Source organism: Cinclus cinclus, chromosome 5 (genome assembly GCF_963662255.1).
Source record: "Cinclus cinclus chromosome 5, bCinCin1.1, whole genome shotgun sequence".
Classification (NCBI taxonomy): domain Eukaryota; kingdom Metazoa; phylum Chordata; class Aves; order Passeriformes; family Cinclidae; genus Cinclus; species Cinclus cinclus.
The window spans coordinates 39,804,475-39,823,268 of NC_085050.1; the positions used below are offsets into that span (position 1 = coordinate 39,804,475).

The 18,794-nt window shown below is 32.7% G+C and overlaps 1 protein-coding gene across 3 annotated transcripts in view; it reads left to right on the forward strand.

Moving 5' to 3' along the window:
• The window catches only part of FSTL5 (follistatin like 5), a 253,572-nt gene that overhangs the window by 11,722 nt on the left and 223,056 nt on the right, over window positions 1-18,794 (forward strand). For 2 of the 3 annotated variants that reach the window (XM_062493698.1, XM_062493699.1), the window contains exon 2: window positions 5,971-6,001. In XM_062493698.1, the coding sequence (XP_062349682.1) occupies window positions 5,971-6,001 (31 nt within the window). Of the gene's footprint in view, window positions 1-5,967; window positions 6,002-18,794 lie in introns of all 3 variants that reach the window. The other variant, XM_062493697.1, reaches the window with a different exon arrangement.

Here is an 18,794-nt window from a genome sequence, read left to right on the forward strand (position 1 = left end):
GCACACAGGTCTTTTTACACTAGCAGTGTTTTGGAAATGTGTCTATATAGGTCCTGAGCAATCCTACCAGAAGGAATTGTTGCTTTTAAAATTTACTAATCTGACTGACTCTGACTATTTTAAAAAGGAAATGTTATTTTGTAGAATGCAATACACAGTGTATGCATTTGATATAAACAGCATTACTGTGTCATTAGCAGGAAGCTGCTTCAATTCAGTTGCTACTGAAGAAACACTGGGATTTAGATAGTAACTTTAGCCCAGAATTGTTTCACCTTGAGGGCAAAGGCTTTGTCTGCTCTGCTTTACGTGACCTTTAACAATAATACATTCCCTTGCAACCATCTATAGTTTATTTTAAGTCAGACGGGCCTGAATAGAACCTGTGGATCTTTGTGTAGAACTTCTGTTCACTTTTCATCTGTAGAAATCACACACTTTGTTGAAGCCTGGTGTAGAGATAGTTTTCCTTCAGAGTATATAGACATAGACCAGATAATGTTGCACTTTTTCATATATTTATTTCTTCTCTGCTTCCCCTTTGCATATAAGGGGCTGTAATCTTCATGCAGAGGAACTACTACTACTTCAAACTCACCTTCCTGGGTCTACCATGATTGTTCTTCATGTTTCTCAGAGACCTAAATCAGCAAACCAAGAACTAAATCAGTGTATTTCACAGTTTATCCTTCCCATCTCTGTGGTTGAGCTTTTCTTGGTTTGGTTTTGGTTTTAATGACAATTATTTCACTCTTGTATCAAGGCTCCCCAAATACTGTTGAGTTGCTTTCATATAGATTAATGAATTCAAGACTTCATCATGTTTTCTCCACAGGCCTGTAAGGCTTACTCTTAACACTGTAATATTTAGTAATATTTCTGGGAATGCCATTAATTCTGAAAACTTCAACAGCTTTATATATGACCTTATTTTTGCCTAGCAGTCTTGCTTCACATCTTGTTTCCTTCACACAATTATATGTTCATTTGATGCCTTAATCAATACAAGAACCACCTGTGGCATATTATTTTCTCAGATTTTGCTGCAATAAATGGTGGTAATCTCTAAGAAGACTGGGCTGTGTATGCAGAATACCAGTTCAAGAATCCTGCTGCGAATATTAAACTAAAAAGCTTTCTGCAGTAAATAGTGTTCTGACAAGAGCAGGGGGAAAATGGTTCACTTTTCTTCCTTACCATAGTAAGCAAGGCCTTGCTTACTTCTGCTTAACAGAACAGCTTTACAAATGTAAATGTCATTGCTTCTGCTTTGCATGCATTTTTAGTTTAAATTGCAATTGTATTGCAGTTGCTAAGAGTCTGCTGATGTCTGATTCTATAAAACTTCTTTGAAACACCAATGTTCAGCCTAATGTCATTGATCACGTTGGGTCTGAGAATAGTTTAGCAGATTGCTTTGTGCTGTATGTGTATATGTGCTAGTGCTCCCTGGCTGTGACCATGCTGCTATTTCACCCATGAGTAAAACATTTCTGTATATTTGTAATTCAGATTTCTTGTAATAAAAGTTGTTGTATTAATTTAAGTAAATATATTGTTAATTCAGCTGCTATAGCTTGTACATGTTTTAACAATAATAACTATTCTGGTACCCCTCTTAATTAAGCATTTTCTTTAATAAAAATGAGTCCATTATTAATAATAATAATGATTAAAATATTATAATCATATTGATATTATCTATATAGTATCCCTACTGCAGAATTAGCCATAAAGGTAATGAACACAGAACTATTTTTTTTGCATTTTAACTATATTTTATTATATGTCTAATGGTAGCTTTTCATTATAAAATGTTAGAAAAGCAAGTAACTTTGTGCTCCCTTTTTCATCAGTTTCTGTAATTAATGGTGTATATTTATTAAATTATTGAAATATTTGTCACATGTCAAGGACAATCTACCATATGCTTTACATTAATTAGTACTTTGTTTATTTTAGGAATTTGATTAATTCAGCAGCTACTTTTTAATTAGAGCCAGACTAACAAAGAAGGCTTTGTCTGAATTTTCCAAAGACAAAATTAGGCTCCTCTTCTTTATCAGTAGCCCACTCTGGCACACACATACCCAGATCCTCAGCAGATGATGCAGGCAGAGCCATAAGTGGCGTTCTGTTCTATGAAATAGTTGTGTAGTTTGTCCTTTAAAAAACACAGAATTAAGTGGCAGTCAGAATGCTTCTATGTGCAACATCCAAGGTTTATAAACACTAATTTTCTTTCAATTAGGGAAAAAAAACCAGACAAAATTCACATGATATAGATTTAAATAAGGCTAAGAAATTAACATAAACAGCTTTGAACCTTGTGGTAAATTAATCCTTCTCTACACCCCTTATTGCTAATATGAATCCCTTCTAGATAAGGCTTGGTACTATGCCAACCTTATTTAGCAAACATGGCATTTCTGAATAATGATAATATCAAAATGTTTTAAGAGATGTTGATGATGTTTGCATATTAAGACAAAAAAAAAAAAAGAAAATAGGACTAGAAAAGGCGCTTTTATACCTTGGAAAAACATTCGTGTATATTTAAATAAGTGTCTTTGCAGACCCTAATTTGATTTATATAGGAAATAGTTTCTAACTTATGATTTGTAACAATAGTAATTTTTATGGTCAACCATCTGTGGTCTTTTTCAGTTCACAAACATAACAGAAAATCTGACACTGTCTCCATGAAAAGTTTACTTTAAATTCAGCCTTTTGGGCACACAGGAAAGGTTTCTTTACAGTTCTAAGATGTTCTGCATGGATACATTTCATCAGGCTGATACACTGTGTTGGAACAAAAAGCCATAAAGTGCCATGCAACCTGTCTGATTAATTTGTTTGGAGAGTGTTAAATTCAAAGGTATTTTACTATATTGAAGCTGATAAAAATATCCTAGAATGCAAAATGGTTGGTTCTGTTCACAGATAACACATATCAATAGGTACCAATATAGTGTTGTAGTTAATGTAATAATTCTGGACATATATATCCAGAATGATTACGTGAATGAAAATACATATATGTGTGTGTGTGTACATAGATAAATAGATAGACAGAGAGATAGATATGTGTGTGTGTAAATATATATATTTATGTAATGTAAAAATATTTTTATATAATTTTTGATTGTTAACATGTTAGGTAAAAATATTTTGTTTATATATCATAATGCAGTACAGGACAAAAATAACAGAAATAAGTATAATAGTGGGTTTATAAAATCCTCCACACAAGTGCTTATGCAGACGTACATTTTACTTAATACTGTGATGCTTGCACATTTGCATACTTTCTAGGAGTGTATGGCTAGAATTTAGTTATTTTCAGTCCAACTAGCATTAAAAGCCTAGCACACTGCACAAATGCAGGTGGAAATAAATGTCATTATGAACCATTAACTTACTAAAAGTTAAAAAACGTTCATTTACCTCTCTCACATTTCAACACCTGAAAATTTTGTTTATTTGTTTGTGTTTCCCATCAGGATGAGCAGTTCCTATTTCCCTGAGCATCTGAAATTAATTTTCCTAAATTATAGGTGCTTATAGTGTTGGCTCACAAGCATAATACTTCTTAGTGATTTTCTACAGAAAATATTTCACATAATTTATCTTTCAATGTTAAGGAGGAACCTGTATTTAATTCAGCCTCAGTATAAACTTGTTTGCATTTTTAACTCTGTGCTTTCTGTTGAAAAGTCTAATCCAGCAAGATTCTTTAGGCAGAAAGCTATTTTCTGAATTCAGAGATGTTACACCAAATCTAATCACTGGTTAATTTTGAAATAACTGGAGGCAAGGAGACTGTTCTTTCTGTGTGGATATTCTTGACTGCTACCAAGCATCTTGGCCCAAGGAATATCATATTGAGGGTTGGTCTATGATCTAAGAAAGTATTTTCTTTCTAGTTTGAATGGCAGCTTAAAATTAAAATTTGAGTATTTTGAGAAAGCTATGCCATGAAAATCTTCAGCTGAAATTAAAGAAGATAAAGATATTAGAAAAAAATAGATCTAAAAAGATACTTTCAGTTAATGCCTTCTTTCCTTGCAATCTTTGAACATTTCATTAAGAAAAAGCCCACAACATGTTTTTTTTAATTTTAAAATTTTATCTAAATAATTTTGCTTCTACTCTAAACTTTGCAAAATTTGTTGCACTCTCTTCTTCCTAAAAAGTAATTCCCATCCTAATTAATATTTCTCTTCTCTTTTGATGTCAATATTTGACTTTTAAAATTGCTTTCCTGCAAGGCTACTCTGATCTAGTAATCAATTCTTGGATTAAGTCTTTCGAATCGGTTGTAGCTATGTTGGTAAAAAATTCCATTCTTCCAATTTCAAACTAAAGAAGGGAGAAGAGACTAGTGAGTTTTGTGGAACTGAACAGTGTCTTTGGAGGCCATAAAATTGCACCATCTGAATGCTAACATATCTTGGCTCTAAATCTTGGTGGTTGGTTGATATTTTAATAAGCACAGACTTCTTATAATGAACAAGATCCCTCTCAGATTACACTGCCCTATTAAAGGCTAAGTTTCACTCCATGATTTCTAAAGATATATAAAATAAAAATTAAAAGTAAGTTTTCCTTTAGAAGACTAGAAGAAAATACTAGTTCTTAGATACTCTAAACCAAATGCTCACAATAGTGTAAAATGAAATGTGAAAGAAATTAAGTAATATTAAAACCATTGCTTTAAATTTAGTATAACATGAAAATCAGAATGGCATGAAAGTTGATACTAGTAAATTCAGCATATTATATCCAGTATTTCAGGAAATACCATTCATTGTGTTTAGGAAATACTAAAAATGTATCTAGTACATCACATTTTACTGATAATGAATTTTTAAAAATATCTTACTAGTGTTTATAATGTAGTCATGGAGAAATTTGAAAACATATTTTCCAGAGTCATTGACTTAGATTTGAAAAATTGGATTGCAGGGAACAACAAAAATATTGCATCACTAGCCGTAACATTTATTGTTTCACAAAATCGAAGAAGTTGGAACAATTGGTTTTAGTTGTTTTAGGATAAGATGGCCTTGTGCTTATGTTAATGGTAACTAAACATTTCTATGTCCATGTGAATTAGAAAATATTAACAGATATACTGTTAAAGGTGTAGAAGGTATGTATTGGTGTAGAAGTATTAACTTATTTCTGTAGATTTCTATGTACAGTCTGGATGCTTTTAAGACTAAGTGAGCCTATTATGAGCACAATAAAACAAATCCTTGGTGTAAAATAAAGCAGTGCAATTAGCACTGAAGGGTAATCAGTACACTTTCTTTGTTATCAAATGCTAGAATGCTTAAAAATGCTCATTAAAATAGCAGGAAAAGAAAAATGTTACGTAATTTCCTTTTCTTGTTATGGAACAAAATTTAGAAGTGCTTTGCATGTAGTCTACTCTTAATGCTATTTTTTACTGGCATAAACTTATATAGCAGCAAATATTTGAAGAATTGCAGTTCCGATAGTAAAGAGCATCCTTTTGAGCAAATATTGTGTAAAATCAAAATTTGAAATTTTGGGGACGGATTACTGCCTTGAGTAAATTTTCATGCCTCAAAATTACATCAGGGGGCAAGTCCCAGTCTTACAGGGACTCGTGCAGTTGAATTGAAAGCATCTCCCAAGACAGAGGTCAAGTGACAGAGACTGCATGGCCCCATTGGTTAATGTATTCCAGCATTTAATCCCAGTCATTGAGGGAGAAAAAAAAATAATAGTGAAAACCACTAGGGGAGTTTAAAAATGGATTATATAGGACTCTTTAGGCATCAGGCAATGTGTAGTTGATCTTACTTTGGAGCAGGATGGAGGAGGCATAACACAGTCTCATTTGGCTCATGTAGGTCTATGATTTTATGACTTTTGTGAGAACTAATTTGGCTAGTTAATTAACTAATTAATATATTTTTCTGCTTTTAATTGCAGCAGGAAAAGAATCATGAAAGCTCAAGAAATAAAGGTAAGTGCCAATTATTTTCAAAACGTGGGCATTCTTTTTATCACAAACGTTAACATTCATTTTTGGTAAAAACATCCAGCTGGATTGTTTGCTAAGTATTTTAGTATTTGAAATGACAAAGATATATCCAGAAAAGGCACTGAAATTTAGAAAGTAAATGTATTACATGTGCTATTATTAAATGTATTAAAATGTACTATTTTGGAGCTCTGAGATGAGCCACACTGATTGCTGAACTCTGGATGGGATGGGCTGCACAGCTTCTCACTCTCTCCTTGATTATGGCTGGTTATTGTAATTCCATAAAACATCAGTACCATCAATTTAGCTTCTCCCTTTCCATTCAGTAAATCTGAAACTGGATGTGATTCCAGTTTGTGCACAAATTAATCATGTCCTTATCAGGTTGCCTTGCAAAACTGCTGTTGGTGGTTTTTGTGTACTGTTTATAGTTTCACTGTACTTTACTGTGTGCCGGTGGCTAAGTGCTACGTGAGATATAATATCAGGTTAAAGGAACTACTTTTTATCAAGAGTATTAAGATTTAAAAAACTGAAATGTGGATTTCACACCTTTTTTCTTTCCTAACATAAAGTCTCTTAAGAGACAAAACATTCAAACGTCTTCATTAAGAATTGCTAAGGAGGCAATTTAAAGCAAAATTGCCTATGCTGGCAAAAATTGTTCTCTTGATGTTTTAGTTTTTTATAGAGATAGGATATGAGATAGTTTAAAAGGGAAACAAAGGGAGGATAGGAGAAAGAGTGCCAGTTAGGAAGCAGTGTGTAATCATATCACCTGAGTTAGATGTTCTTAATTCAGTTATTTACGTATCGCAGTACTCATTCATCTCAATTTTCTTGCTTTCTCTCACACAGAGGCTAAGCACAAGCAGCTAAAGGCAAACTAAAGCTGATGGTTGAATGGACTTGTGTCAGAACAGTTACATTGTTTATGATGATATGATAATTTACATAATCTGAATGACCTATGGGCCTTCATTTGAAGACTGTGTACGGGAAAAATAATTTAACTAAAACATCCCCTTTATTTTCAACCAATTTGTGATTTATTATTTTCTTTTCAAAGGTAATACAATATAAAGGTGAATCTTTATGATGTAGTGAGTGTATCCATGATGTATTGCTCAAAATGCTTTCCTGTCTTTTTACTTAATACAAATTATAAAAAAGTGAAAACTCTAATTAGGTTACAGGAGTCAATGATTTGTGAATACTGGAGGGTTCTGAAGTGGGCCATTCTTTGTGGATCTTTATGATTTATGTCAGTTATATATGATGTTTGACAATCTTTCTCGCACACCCCGCCCCATGCTGTTGCCAGGTGGTCATTATGGTATGTATGTGAACAAGTAAAAGCAGGAACAAACTAACTACCAAACTAATCAGCTGGGTGGGAGTACCCATCTTATTCATTAGCTGTTAGTTATTTAACCACAGAAACAATTTTCAAAGGATTATAAATATTGCCCACAACTGCAACCAAAGGAGCCCATTAAATACTTGAAAGGAGAGATCCATTTTCTCCAAATAGGCAGTGATATTGGTGCTCAGCTGCACAAAATTTGTTGTGATTGCACCTGTAACATCACTTGAAGAAATTTTTAATCTACTGAACTTCCTGCAAGATATGTTTGTGTCTAAACTGACAATTCAACTTGGAAGATTTCAGTGGTCTGGAAGACTAATCATGTACAGAGTAGTCTTTGAAACATATATGTATCTACAGATAGGCTTTATTGCATAATGCTATTTTGAGTTGGGTTTATGATTTTTTTTGTGGTGTTTTCTTATTTTTTTTTCATGTGTTCTTTATTCATGTTATTGCAGTTTCAGAAAAATATTTTTATTTCACTTACAGCATATAAAATCTTAAAACTCTACTTAATACACTGGTTGGTTCAGATGAAACAAGACTAATGTTTCAGCATAAGAATTTTTGTCTTGTCAGTGAGCAATTGCAGTTCACATGCAATATCTAAATGTTTTGTGCTCTGCATATGTTCATCTGAGATAGGTACATTTTCCTCAAGTTTCTGGGATGGGTTTCCAACAATATTCCTTACATTCAGCATATTTCAGCCACTACATATGGTAAAAGGACAACAGGTTTTCTCTGGTTTCTTAACAGTTTGGCACTTTCAGAAGCAATGTTGTCCTCTTAATTCAGAGGACGATTGCAGATCATCCTTACCAAGTGAAATGCTGGCGTCTCTGTTGTGTCCTATAACTTCTGTTGAAGTCACTAGTTCAGTATCTAATTTTTATTAACAATTTCAGTAGATTGTATTTTTTAAGAGGGCAGGATATTACAGCAGAATTCAAGTCAAATGCACAGTGACGTCAGCAGGATCCATATATTAGTATAAAGGAGAATTTGGTATCTTTTATTACATTATAAATATCTAGTAATTTTGCATTTTACCTAATCTATAAAAAATGCTATAAAATACATCTGATTCCTATTTGTATTTTACTAAGGATGTTTTTTATTGTTTTACAGTGTTTTTAACTCCTGACACATTTCTGATCTACTTGTTTTTCCCACCTGTTACTTCTGTTTTCAGCCTCTAAGTCAATCACACCAGAAGAGAAGCCAATACTAAAACACACCCTGTACTGACACTAATCCCATCTCTTTCTGATCTGTGATATTCTTTTTCTTGTTTTACTTAACAGGTAACAGATCTTTTTTGAGCACTGTTTGAGAAAAACAACGCTGCTTTTGTGTAAAACACTATGTCAACATGTTAAAATTTTAATTTATGTTGGCAAACTTCCTTATGCTTCTGAGAACTTTTTCTATGTGAAAATCATTATCACAAAGGCAAAATACAAACGCAATTAGTTCTATAGGACTTCTATAATATGAAATAAATAACAAGGTGATTAGCAACTAAACCTTGCTAATATTAATTGCTGGCTTGAAGTCCTATTTGACCTTCCTTACCTTTCTTTTCCAGTGCTTACTCCTTCAGACAAAAGAATATTTTATTCCAAACCTATAGTGGAAGAGAGAATAGATATTTTATGTGATGATTTAGCAAGATCAGAGATTGTGTTGCATTTAAGCAACCTGAGGAATTTTCTTCCCAGCCTATGCTTGACTTAGGAGACACTAATGTGCTTTTAATAAATAAAATTTTAATAAATAAACTTTAAAGTAGAAGTAGTTTCTGACAATATTATTCTGAAAATCTTTTACTTCTGAAGTACCAGAAGGTTGACCCATATCAACTATTTGCCAGACCTGAAAGACATCTCTGCTCCTTTTCATAGGAAAAAACAACAGTACACAGGAAATGATGAGCCACAAAAATATTTCAGATAACTGGTAGCATTTCAGGTCAGTCCCTAAGCTTAGTAATAGTATGAATTACAGTACAATAGCTTTCTTTTTTGAGAATTGAAATACTGATTTCAATATAGAGAAACAATCTGTTATATCTTTCTAAAAAAACACCAGCAAAAACAGTGAAAAAAAATTCCTGAATTTAGACCCAGAATAAGGTGGTTGTGAGATTATTGAACAATGATACAATAGTAACTTTTTTGTAACTTTTCCTGCTAGTTTTAGCAACTTAAAGAACACCTTTTAAGAGATAGAAAAAATGCTCCCACTGAGATTTGGAAAATATGAACTTATCATAACATTTTCAAAAATGTGCATGCACATCATTTAAATTATATTAACTTGAAGAATTTTTTACTTTAATTAAGACCACTTTGGTACCAACTGCATAGGATGCTTTTAAAATGCTTGCTAGCAACTACTGATCTGACCTTTGAAGATTACTAACTCTCATAATTAAACCATTTAGAGAATTCTGACTGACAAAATTTTAATCACAACTTGAGTTACTTATTCTACTCAATACTTCTCATTTTATGCTTACCTTAATAATCAGGATGTAAAACCATTGTTGTCTCACAGATCAGTTTCAAAAACATAATTTTCTATGATTATGAATGGATCGGCAGACTCCTCTGGTATCATTAACAAACATCTGTTCCTTTTATAATCTTTAGGTACCAAAATTAGAGAGGAAATCATATAGGCATCACCTGCATAGCTAACTTACTTTTTAAATAGTTAGCATACTTTCACAACATTCCTGGTCTTTTCTGAAATCCCAGATTGGCGTAATATTTTCCTATGCATTGATGAATGTAAGACAAGAAGAAGTGAAAAAAAAGGCTTAAGAAATTTCAAAATTGAAATAATTTAAGGGACAAAATCAGTAAGGCCTTATTTGAATAATAACTTGTGAAAGTGAAATTGTGTCTGGAGATACTCTCAAATGCCAGAGGGTGAACAAACTGTTAGATATATTCTGCAATTGTCTGGCTGTTATTACTTTTGATATGGACAAAGATATACGTGTTCTGATGCAGTATACATGACATCAGCATCCCTTGTCATGTTAAAACCATTAACTGTGGCAAAAAGTACAGTTCCTTACATTCTCTAAGATATCCAGTGATGCATTTTGTCTACTCAAGCAAATGATTCTTAATTCATTTTTTCTAACAGACCTGTATTAATTGTGTATGGTTAGAATCTGAACTGCAATCCTCCTGGACTGAGCTGACTAATGTGTTAGCTTGTTACGCTGTAGGAGCTTCTCTGCTAGATAAGTACATTTAATTAAAAATGTACTATCTTAGTGAATATGTGTAGCAGCAATAGATTGGTAAAGGTTTGTCCAATCTGACCTACAGTGTTTGTTCTGAAGTTCTTTCCTTTGTCATTATGTTCCAGTTTATCCAAGTGAATAAACTTTTAAGAGTTGGTATGAGGATTTTTGAATTAAGCATGCCAAATACTATTGCCTTAATCCTGTTCCATTCTTCTCCAAGGCCTGGTCAACTGAAACTCAAATCTCTTCAGTTACCTAAGAATTGCCAAAAGAAATGGAGTTCTGTTTTACACCTGAATAATTCTCCTTTCTCTTTCTTACAAAACACCTACAGAGTTAGTGTTATTAACTAAATGTTTTGCGGTGTTCTTTATTTATTATTCTATTGGAATGGCTTCAGCATGATTAAAATTTATAGAAATTATAATGCTGAGGTCTGAATCAATTCAGAGTTAGATTATGAAATGCACTTAATCAAAATTTTTCATGGGTGAAAATAATTTTACTATAACAGTTAATCTTAGAATTTATTTTGCTGTAGGCTTGAAGCTCATTTTGAGAAAGTAAAGTGTGTGAATCAGTGTCAGATATCAGTTCTAAGTAATATCTTTGACAACAGTGTGATTACCCGACATAGAAAATACACACGAAGAGCAAGGTCTCTCCTGTTTTTACAGATTTGTGAAAATGTTTTCTTATTTCTTCTAAACAAAGCATTTTTAGATAATGCTGAAATCCAGTTTTGATATCTGTCTGTCAATACAACACAGTATTTGTACAGTAACCTAGTCAGACTTGCTTCCAGTGTAATGCCATGGACATAAACAGTGTAAACTGCACAAATATGGTCTCACTGGTTGTTGTCTTGAGGTAAACACACTTTATCTTAGTCATGAAATTAATTAAAAATCTGAAGTAATAACGAGTGAATACAGCGTAATGCACATATTTATGGAATGGCAGCATTTGCCTTAAACTAAATTTCAGACCTACCAATTCCTACCTACTGAATTTCATACCAGTGAATAATTGTCTGCAGTTGTATTGTGTTAGTGTCAGGGGAGGAGCAGTATCATAGAATTTCTTGAGTGTTTTGTTACAAATTATGCCTGCATTTTCATAGAGGAGTTATTTCCAACTTTATACTATTTGGCTGCAAAGTTTCCAGGTTGATTTTTGCTAGGAGCACATATATATATATATATAAAGATAATAATTAAAAACCAAAAGAGTCAGAATGAGAAGAAAAAAAAATTAAGCCGTACAAAAATTCACAGCTGTGTATTCAGTGTATATTAAAAAAACCAGTTGGAATTATTAGATACATCTTTAGTTTTTCTTAAGTGGACATCCATTATTTCTGCTATTTGTTAAAACTATGTGGGGGGATGCACATACATTCTAACTACAGAGATTACTGATATTTATTATATATAATTATATTTATTATATTTTTATATATGATCCTATATGCATTATTACATAATGTATATATAATGATAGAGGATTAAATATGAAAGCAAAAATATTCTACAGGTGTGCTCTTTTGCATTTATAAAAGGATGAAATTCTTTGTGTCTGACATGTTAGCAGCTTTAGGAATTATGCATACAAGGAATTTCTTTCTTCTTTAGATTTTCTTTACAGCAGGAAAATGTACATCTGAACTGAGTTTTCTTCTCATATGTAATATTCATGGCATTCAGAAACTTAGAAGGGAAAAAGATGGTCTATGTCAAAATTCCGGGCAAGAACTCTTCTCCAAAATGATATATCTATTCTAACAGGAGATACAATGGTTATTTCTGCATATAGTAGCATAGTAGAGCTAACATAATAGATAGATATCCCTATTTTTTTTTAAATTCATCCACGTCCTCCTAAAATGTAGCTTGCATTCTGTTAAATTATTAAACCTATTTCAAAGCAGCCATTGTGAAATTGATAGTGGAGAACAAGGTAAGGAGTATTCCTGACGTTTCTTTCTGTAGTGCACAAACACTTAATTTGAACTGACACAGAGGAGAAGAGATTCAGCACTGCCAGGGGAGTGGAGTGCTGAATACTGACAGGAATACGTATTCATTCCTTTTAAGACTTTACTAGCTTTAAAGAAGTCACTCTGAGGATGAATGTAGCAATTTTGGTTATTTAAATTTAAATGTATTGGTAGTCTGAATTTTAATGTTTTGTGACCCATCAAAGGCTTTGAAAAGCAATGCAGTTTGATTATTTCTTTTTCCATGTATTTTTTTTCCTAAAGCTTCCATGTAAGAATAGCTACTGTTTAACTTGAACATTATAGTGAAAATGTTTTGGGTAATTTCTTGTGTTGTTTCAGGAGTAGGCTGAGAAGAGCTAGTGAATATGACTTGACTTTAAGTTAGTCTATTCTTTTATTATTAAAAGTGTTGAGGTTTTAAAGTTAAAAATTAATGCTAAAAGCTTTGTAGTTTTATATATTAAGATTCTTCTATGTGCTTAAGACAATGTGTATTTTCAATAATGACTTTGGTTTACCTCTTTCATCTTAAAAGAGCTACACAAATCACAGATGGTTGTATGAGGTAATTTGAGTTAGGTCTTGGGCACTGAAGGTTTGCACTGAATTTATACTTGGATCCTTTAATAGAGATATTTATACTTAAGTGTATTGTCTCTACACTGTGCATGCCATGTTTCTCACATGTAGTGAATATTCTTTTGATTACACTAACAGTAGAAATCTAAATGTAAAATGAGTCATTTTCTCTGAAGCTTAGCTGGTTTAAATATTATCTATCTCTTCTGTGTACTCTACTCCTTTGCAAAACCTTAATTCTCAGAATGAAGAGCAAAATATGATTTTTATCAGCACCGAAGTTTGGCATATATTAGGTGCAGCAGGCTATTTCACACTACTCATGATGTAGCAGGCAATTATTATGACCAAAAACAAACAAACAAACAAAAAAGTGAATGATAGAAAGTGCAGCTCGCATTTTGTGTAACAGACTGTTGAAGCAAGATAATCTTCCTACCTGAACAACTTGAGGCTTTCCTTTTAGAATTGGTTTTCAAAAAGCAAAGTGCATGCCAGAAACTGTCTTAATGCTATTAAACAAAAAAAATGTGTTTTATTTCTAAATAAAAGATATACAATATAATAGCTAAAAGATGTATATTAGATTTTTTGGGAGAGCAAAAATTATGCCTATAGCATAACCTTAGCTTTATCAGTAGACCTCAATATAATCTCAATATGTCTTTATAGAATAGTCTGCTGTGATACCTCGTTACTGAACAGGAAGGAGGCTTTAATATTTATATCACTGGAAAAGATATACATAGAGATAATTTTAAAAACCCACAGATATTTTTGCAAGCTCTACAATAATTTTTTTAGATATGAACTTAAAATCCAACATAGGCAATAGTTCAATTCAACTATTAACTGGGAAATACTTAAAATTGAGAAAGGGCTGTCATGAAAGAAAAAGTGAAGCTGAGGAGGAACACGAAATATTCAGAAGCAAAAGATCTGTATACATACTGGCATTTCAGAAATAACTTCTATTTAATTTTTGGTTTTAAAAAAATAAATACCTATAAATAGCTATCTTTTTCATTCAGGTATGAAGCCACTGGTTTTTATTTCATATTTATAGCACTTATAGCTATCAAAATAACTTGCATATCGGTTTTCTGTGCTGTTAACAAGCCCTAAACTTTTAAGAACACTTATGCAGAAAAAACCTGACACATTTGTGTTAAATAGAAGAATTTTCATACTCATGCCTTCTTAAACAGAATTACTTTTTGCGTTCATAGAGTGTTCTTCAGAATACTATTGATTATACAATAAAACCATATTTTCTCCTATCAAATAACTCTTGCAAGCAACTTAAAGGACAATCAGAAGTTATATAAAGTTGAAAATTGAGACTATTGAACATAATTTCCACCTCAACTCTCACTCCCAATTATTGCAGCACTGTGTATCATTCAGGTGCTGGTTGAGACAATTGCAGTATACATTTTTTGCCTTTGTCTTTGAATAGCAAGGGTTGATGTGTTTCATTTTCATAAAGGTCGTGTTCTAGTTTACTTCAAGCACACTCTTTTGTCACTTGCCTTAGACACCAGAACGTGATTGATGGTGTCAGATCCTGTTAACATTTACATCATAAATGAAAGTAGATGTTACAATGAAGTGCAAATTACAGACTACTAAAATGCCTGCCACTAACAATTATGGTGGGGCAGTATAAAATTTCTCATTTGATTCCAAAGGTCAGATTAATAAAGCTGCGTGGCACATTATCATAAAGGGTGGACCCAGCTGTCTGTTTAGATTATGCTTAAGAATCTAGTATTTCTAAGCAAACTTTGCAAGGAATGATTGCATCCATTTTAACTAGCAGTTTAAATGTGGGTAATTATTATACCTTATTCTGAAGGGATCCAAACCAAGGATTGCAGTCACTCAAATGTCTTTCTGCTGCCTAATTCAAGTATATATATATATATATATATATATATATATATATATATATATAATAGACCTCATATATGTTCCTACATGGCAGAAGTTAGAACAATAAGGAACTTAGCTATATGGTTAAAATATTTTAATTCTAATAAAACAATAAATAGAAATTCTAGGAAGAAAAAAGGGCACTTCTGATTTGACAAGAAGTTGGCAGTAGAGTTACTAAGATGCATATCTGAATATACTACTGAAGGAATTTATGTTATAGATTGAATTTGTTTTAGTCATAAATAAATACAGAGAAGGGTTACTCTAGTGATGTGACAATATTTTTAAGTGAAACTTGGGAACACTGGTTTTCTTAGCAGAATGGTATACTTTGAAAGCATGTCCATACAAATGCTTGAAAAAAGCATGAAACTCCTGAAATGCAAAGCCAGGTAGATTATAATTATTTTAAACAAGAGGCAGTGCTCCTTGCATGCAGCAAGATATTTTTCTGTGTGCAGTTTTTTCTCCTCTTTGCATGAATTAATATGTATTAAAAATGCTATGTGTGAGTGCATGCAAATAGTAAAGTAAAAATGGGATGAAACCTATTTCAGGAGGAATTTCCCTGGTTCTGTCAAACTAAGCAGGAGATTTGGTGCTTTACCTGTACACAAATTTATTTGAGTTCATGAAAAATGATGCATTAATGAAAGAAAAATCTCAGGAAATTGCCTGAAAGAGATGATACAAGGAGTCACTCAGCTTCTCCTTTAAACTGAAGCAAGACTTCTGTTATCTGGAAGACTAATCTAAGGTGTTCTGTTTCTAGGGCAAGGTAAAATGCTTCATTTTATGTGTTATGATAAAACGCTCTGATTTTTTGCCTTTACATACCTGTAAACATAAACATTTGGGAATGCTGGCCCACTATAAATAATCAGTCAAATCTTGATGTTTTCATTCTTCTAAAAGACTATAAAAATCCATGGCAGCATTATTTTAATGGAAATTTAAGAAAGCATTTCATTAGCTCAGAAATAAATAGATCCAAGAATATTAAAACATGTATTTTTCTTAGATTTTTAAATTCCTGCATAGAGCTGATTAAGTGAAGGCTCTCGGAAGAAAAGGTCTGAGAATTTTAGCAAATAGAAAGGCATACAGATTTCCCATTTGTATTATAAGTGCCACCAAGTTTCAAATAAGCACACATTGATTCTTCCTCATAAAATGTAAAAGCTGTGATTTTGTTGCCTTAAGGATAGCTGCACACTAAAAATCCATTAAAAATGGAGGAAAAAAACCTCAATAATAACATTCTGGTATCATAATAATAATTTCTATGCTCAAAGGATCGTAGGTTGCACTCTGGTGTAATTAGCATTAATCTGACCTTCTTTCCCCAGAAACATTGATAAATCTCATTGCACTTTATAATAAGTGACATCTCACAATAAAAGCAGTACATAGGGTTAGGAGTACCATATTTCCATTGGCAGAAATAATAGGGGATGATTAAAGCTAAAGAGAATGTATTTATATTACTTAAACAGTCTTTCTAAGGTGGTTCAACATACTCCAGTGTAAATATATATTAATAAACTTACAGAAATATGTCTGTATGTTCAAAGATGGAGAGATAAAATGTCAGCACAGGCATACAATGAAAGGTGTGTAGAAACAGGATCTCAGAACAGAAATTAGAGTCTAGGGGAGAAAAAGGATTTTGCTTGAGTCTTTAACAGCCTTTAAATACATATTTTAAACAACCATTTTGAGGTTATCATGTTATCCATAGCAATAAAAGTAGCAAGAAATGCTGAACTTTTTTTTCTTTTTATTTCTTGATTTCCACTTCAAATTGGAGTGTTGAATTAGGCAAAACTTGGAAGTGTAATGTAGTTCAAGATTAAAGTATACAAACTCAAGTATATAGTATTATAGATATTTCTTCTTTTAAATTTGGGTTTTTATAGCGTGTTTGGGGAGGCTTTTGGTAAAGCATGTTACATGACTGACTGTATGCATTTACTCTGGATGAACACCTCTTAAAGCATTAGCATTTTTCATAGGTCTGTATTCTAACACACTTGCTGAACATACTGATTGCTGAATGTGCAAGGTGTGTGACCTGTTATCTCCTTTCCTTGCTTATTAAGGAAAAGAAGTATTTTTATGTGCCCGTTTATCTTCGTAAGCAGTCAATTGCAAATGACATTTCTTCCTTTCCTTGTCTCTCTGGAGAGGTATTATGAGACATGAAACCTGTTTACTTTCTTTCAGGCTCTTCTGTACTGACTGAGATTGCCCTTTTCCACACGTCTACTTTATTCTTGCAGTTGTGGCAAACGCTCAGAGTTTAGGGGAATCATAAATGCAAGCAAGCTACAGGCTTGCCATGCAGAGCATGAAGGTCAATACTGTTTCCCACACTGGGACTGCAATGTCTCATCAGGCACTTTAGCAGTCTGATCTAGTTGCTATCAGAAAAGTCAATATTTGCATTTTGTTGAATATGCATGCCCACCAGTGTTTGGGAAAAGGGTTATTTGGTATCTGCACTTGTATGATTATCTTGTTTGCATTCACAAGATACTATCTGCAAATTCTCTAATGATTCAAAGACAACGTTGTATTGAAGTTATTTCATTATTAGGATTAATTCATTGCTATTCTACATTAAACAGGTTTAGCATTTTTTTTCTTTAATTTCAGATAGGGCAGTGGAAGGACAACTTGAAGAAAAATGTCAAAACATGCTTTAACTCATGGAATGTTAAGTGTACACAGAGAAGCCATTTTAGTTTATGTTTGCATATCACTTTTTAAAGAACTTTTGAATCATGCTGGCTGCTGAGAAACATCGGTTTCCCTGCAAACAGTAGTGCAAAGTAGATTAATGATTTTTAAATAGCCTAAAAAAATAATTGATGGAATTTAAAATAATCCCTAATTTGAATATGAAGATTTTCTCAACTTGTGTGCAATCACCCTTTGCACCACAGAGTTAAAAACACTCTCTACAGGTAGATTCTTATATACATATATTGAATTTGGTTGACTTCAGTGGGATTCTGCAGATGTGCTTGATTTTGATGGCAGAGATGCAAATCAGTGCACATAATTCTGAAAGATTTAAAATGTGGGAAAAAAAATCCTTTTCAGAGTTACCATCAAAGTATCTTAACAATACCTTTACAAAATTGCTCCCTGGTGCTTTGGGAAATATTGGGCAGAGGTCAGTCATTTAGAAAGTTGTGTCTCTTTTCAGAGTGATTCAGTTCATTAAAATGCTTTTACTTTCTTCGCAGAGAAAAATTCTAAATTCATTGATTAATTTGAAGTAGAAGAGGTCAGTTGTGCTTAGCGCAAAAACAGGGACCTAAAAAAAAATCCTGCCTTCTTCCAACAGAAGATGGAAACAATGCATTTTAAAATTTTCTTTTGATGGAAATACCCCTCTGTTAAACATAATTTTGAATTTTGACCAGCCAATTTAATTGTGCCTCTGCTCATCAAAGACAGTATCTGTAGAGGATGGAGCTGGACATCAGAGCCACCAGAGAAGTGTTTTAAGGTAGTAAGAGTGAGACCTGGCCCCCTCTTCTGGTACCATTCTCAAAATAAGAGAGAAAAGCTACATACCAGTGAACCAATATAGTTGTCTTAA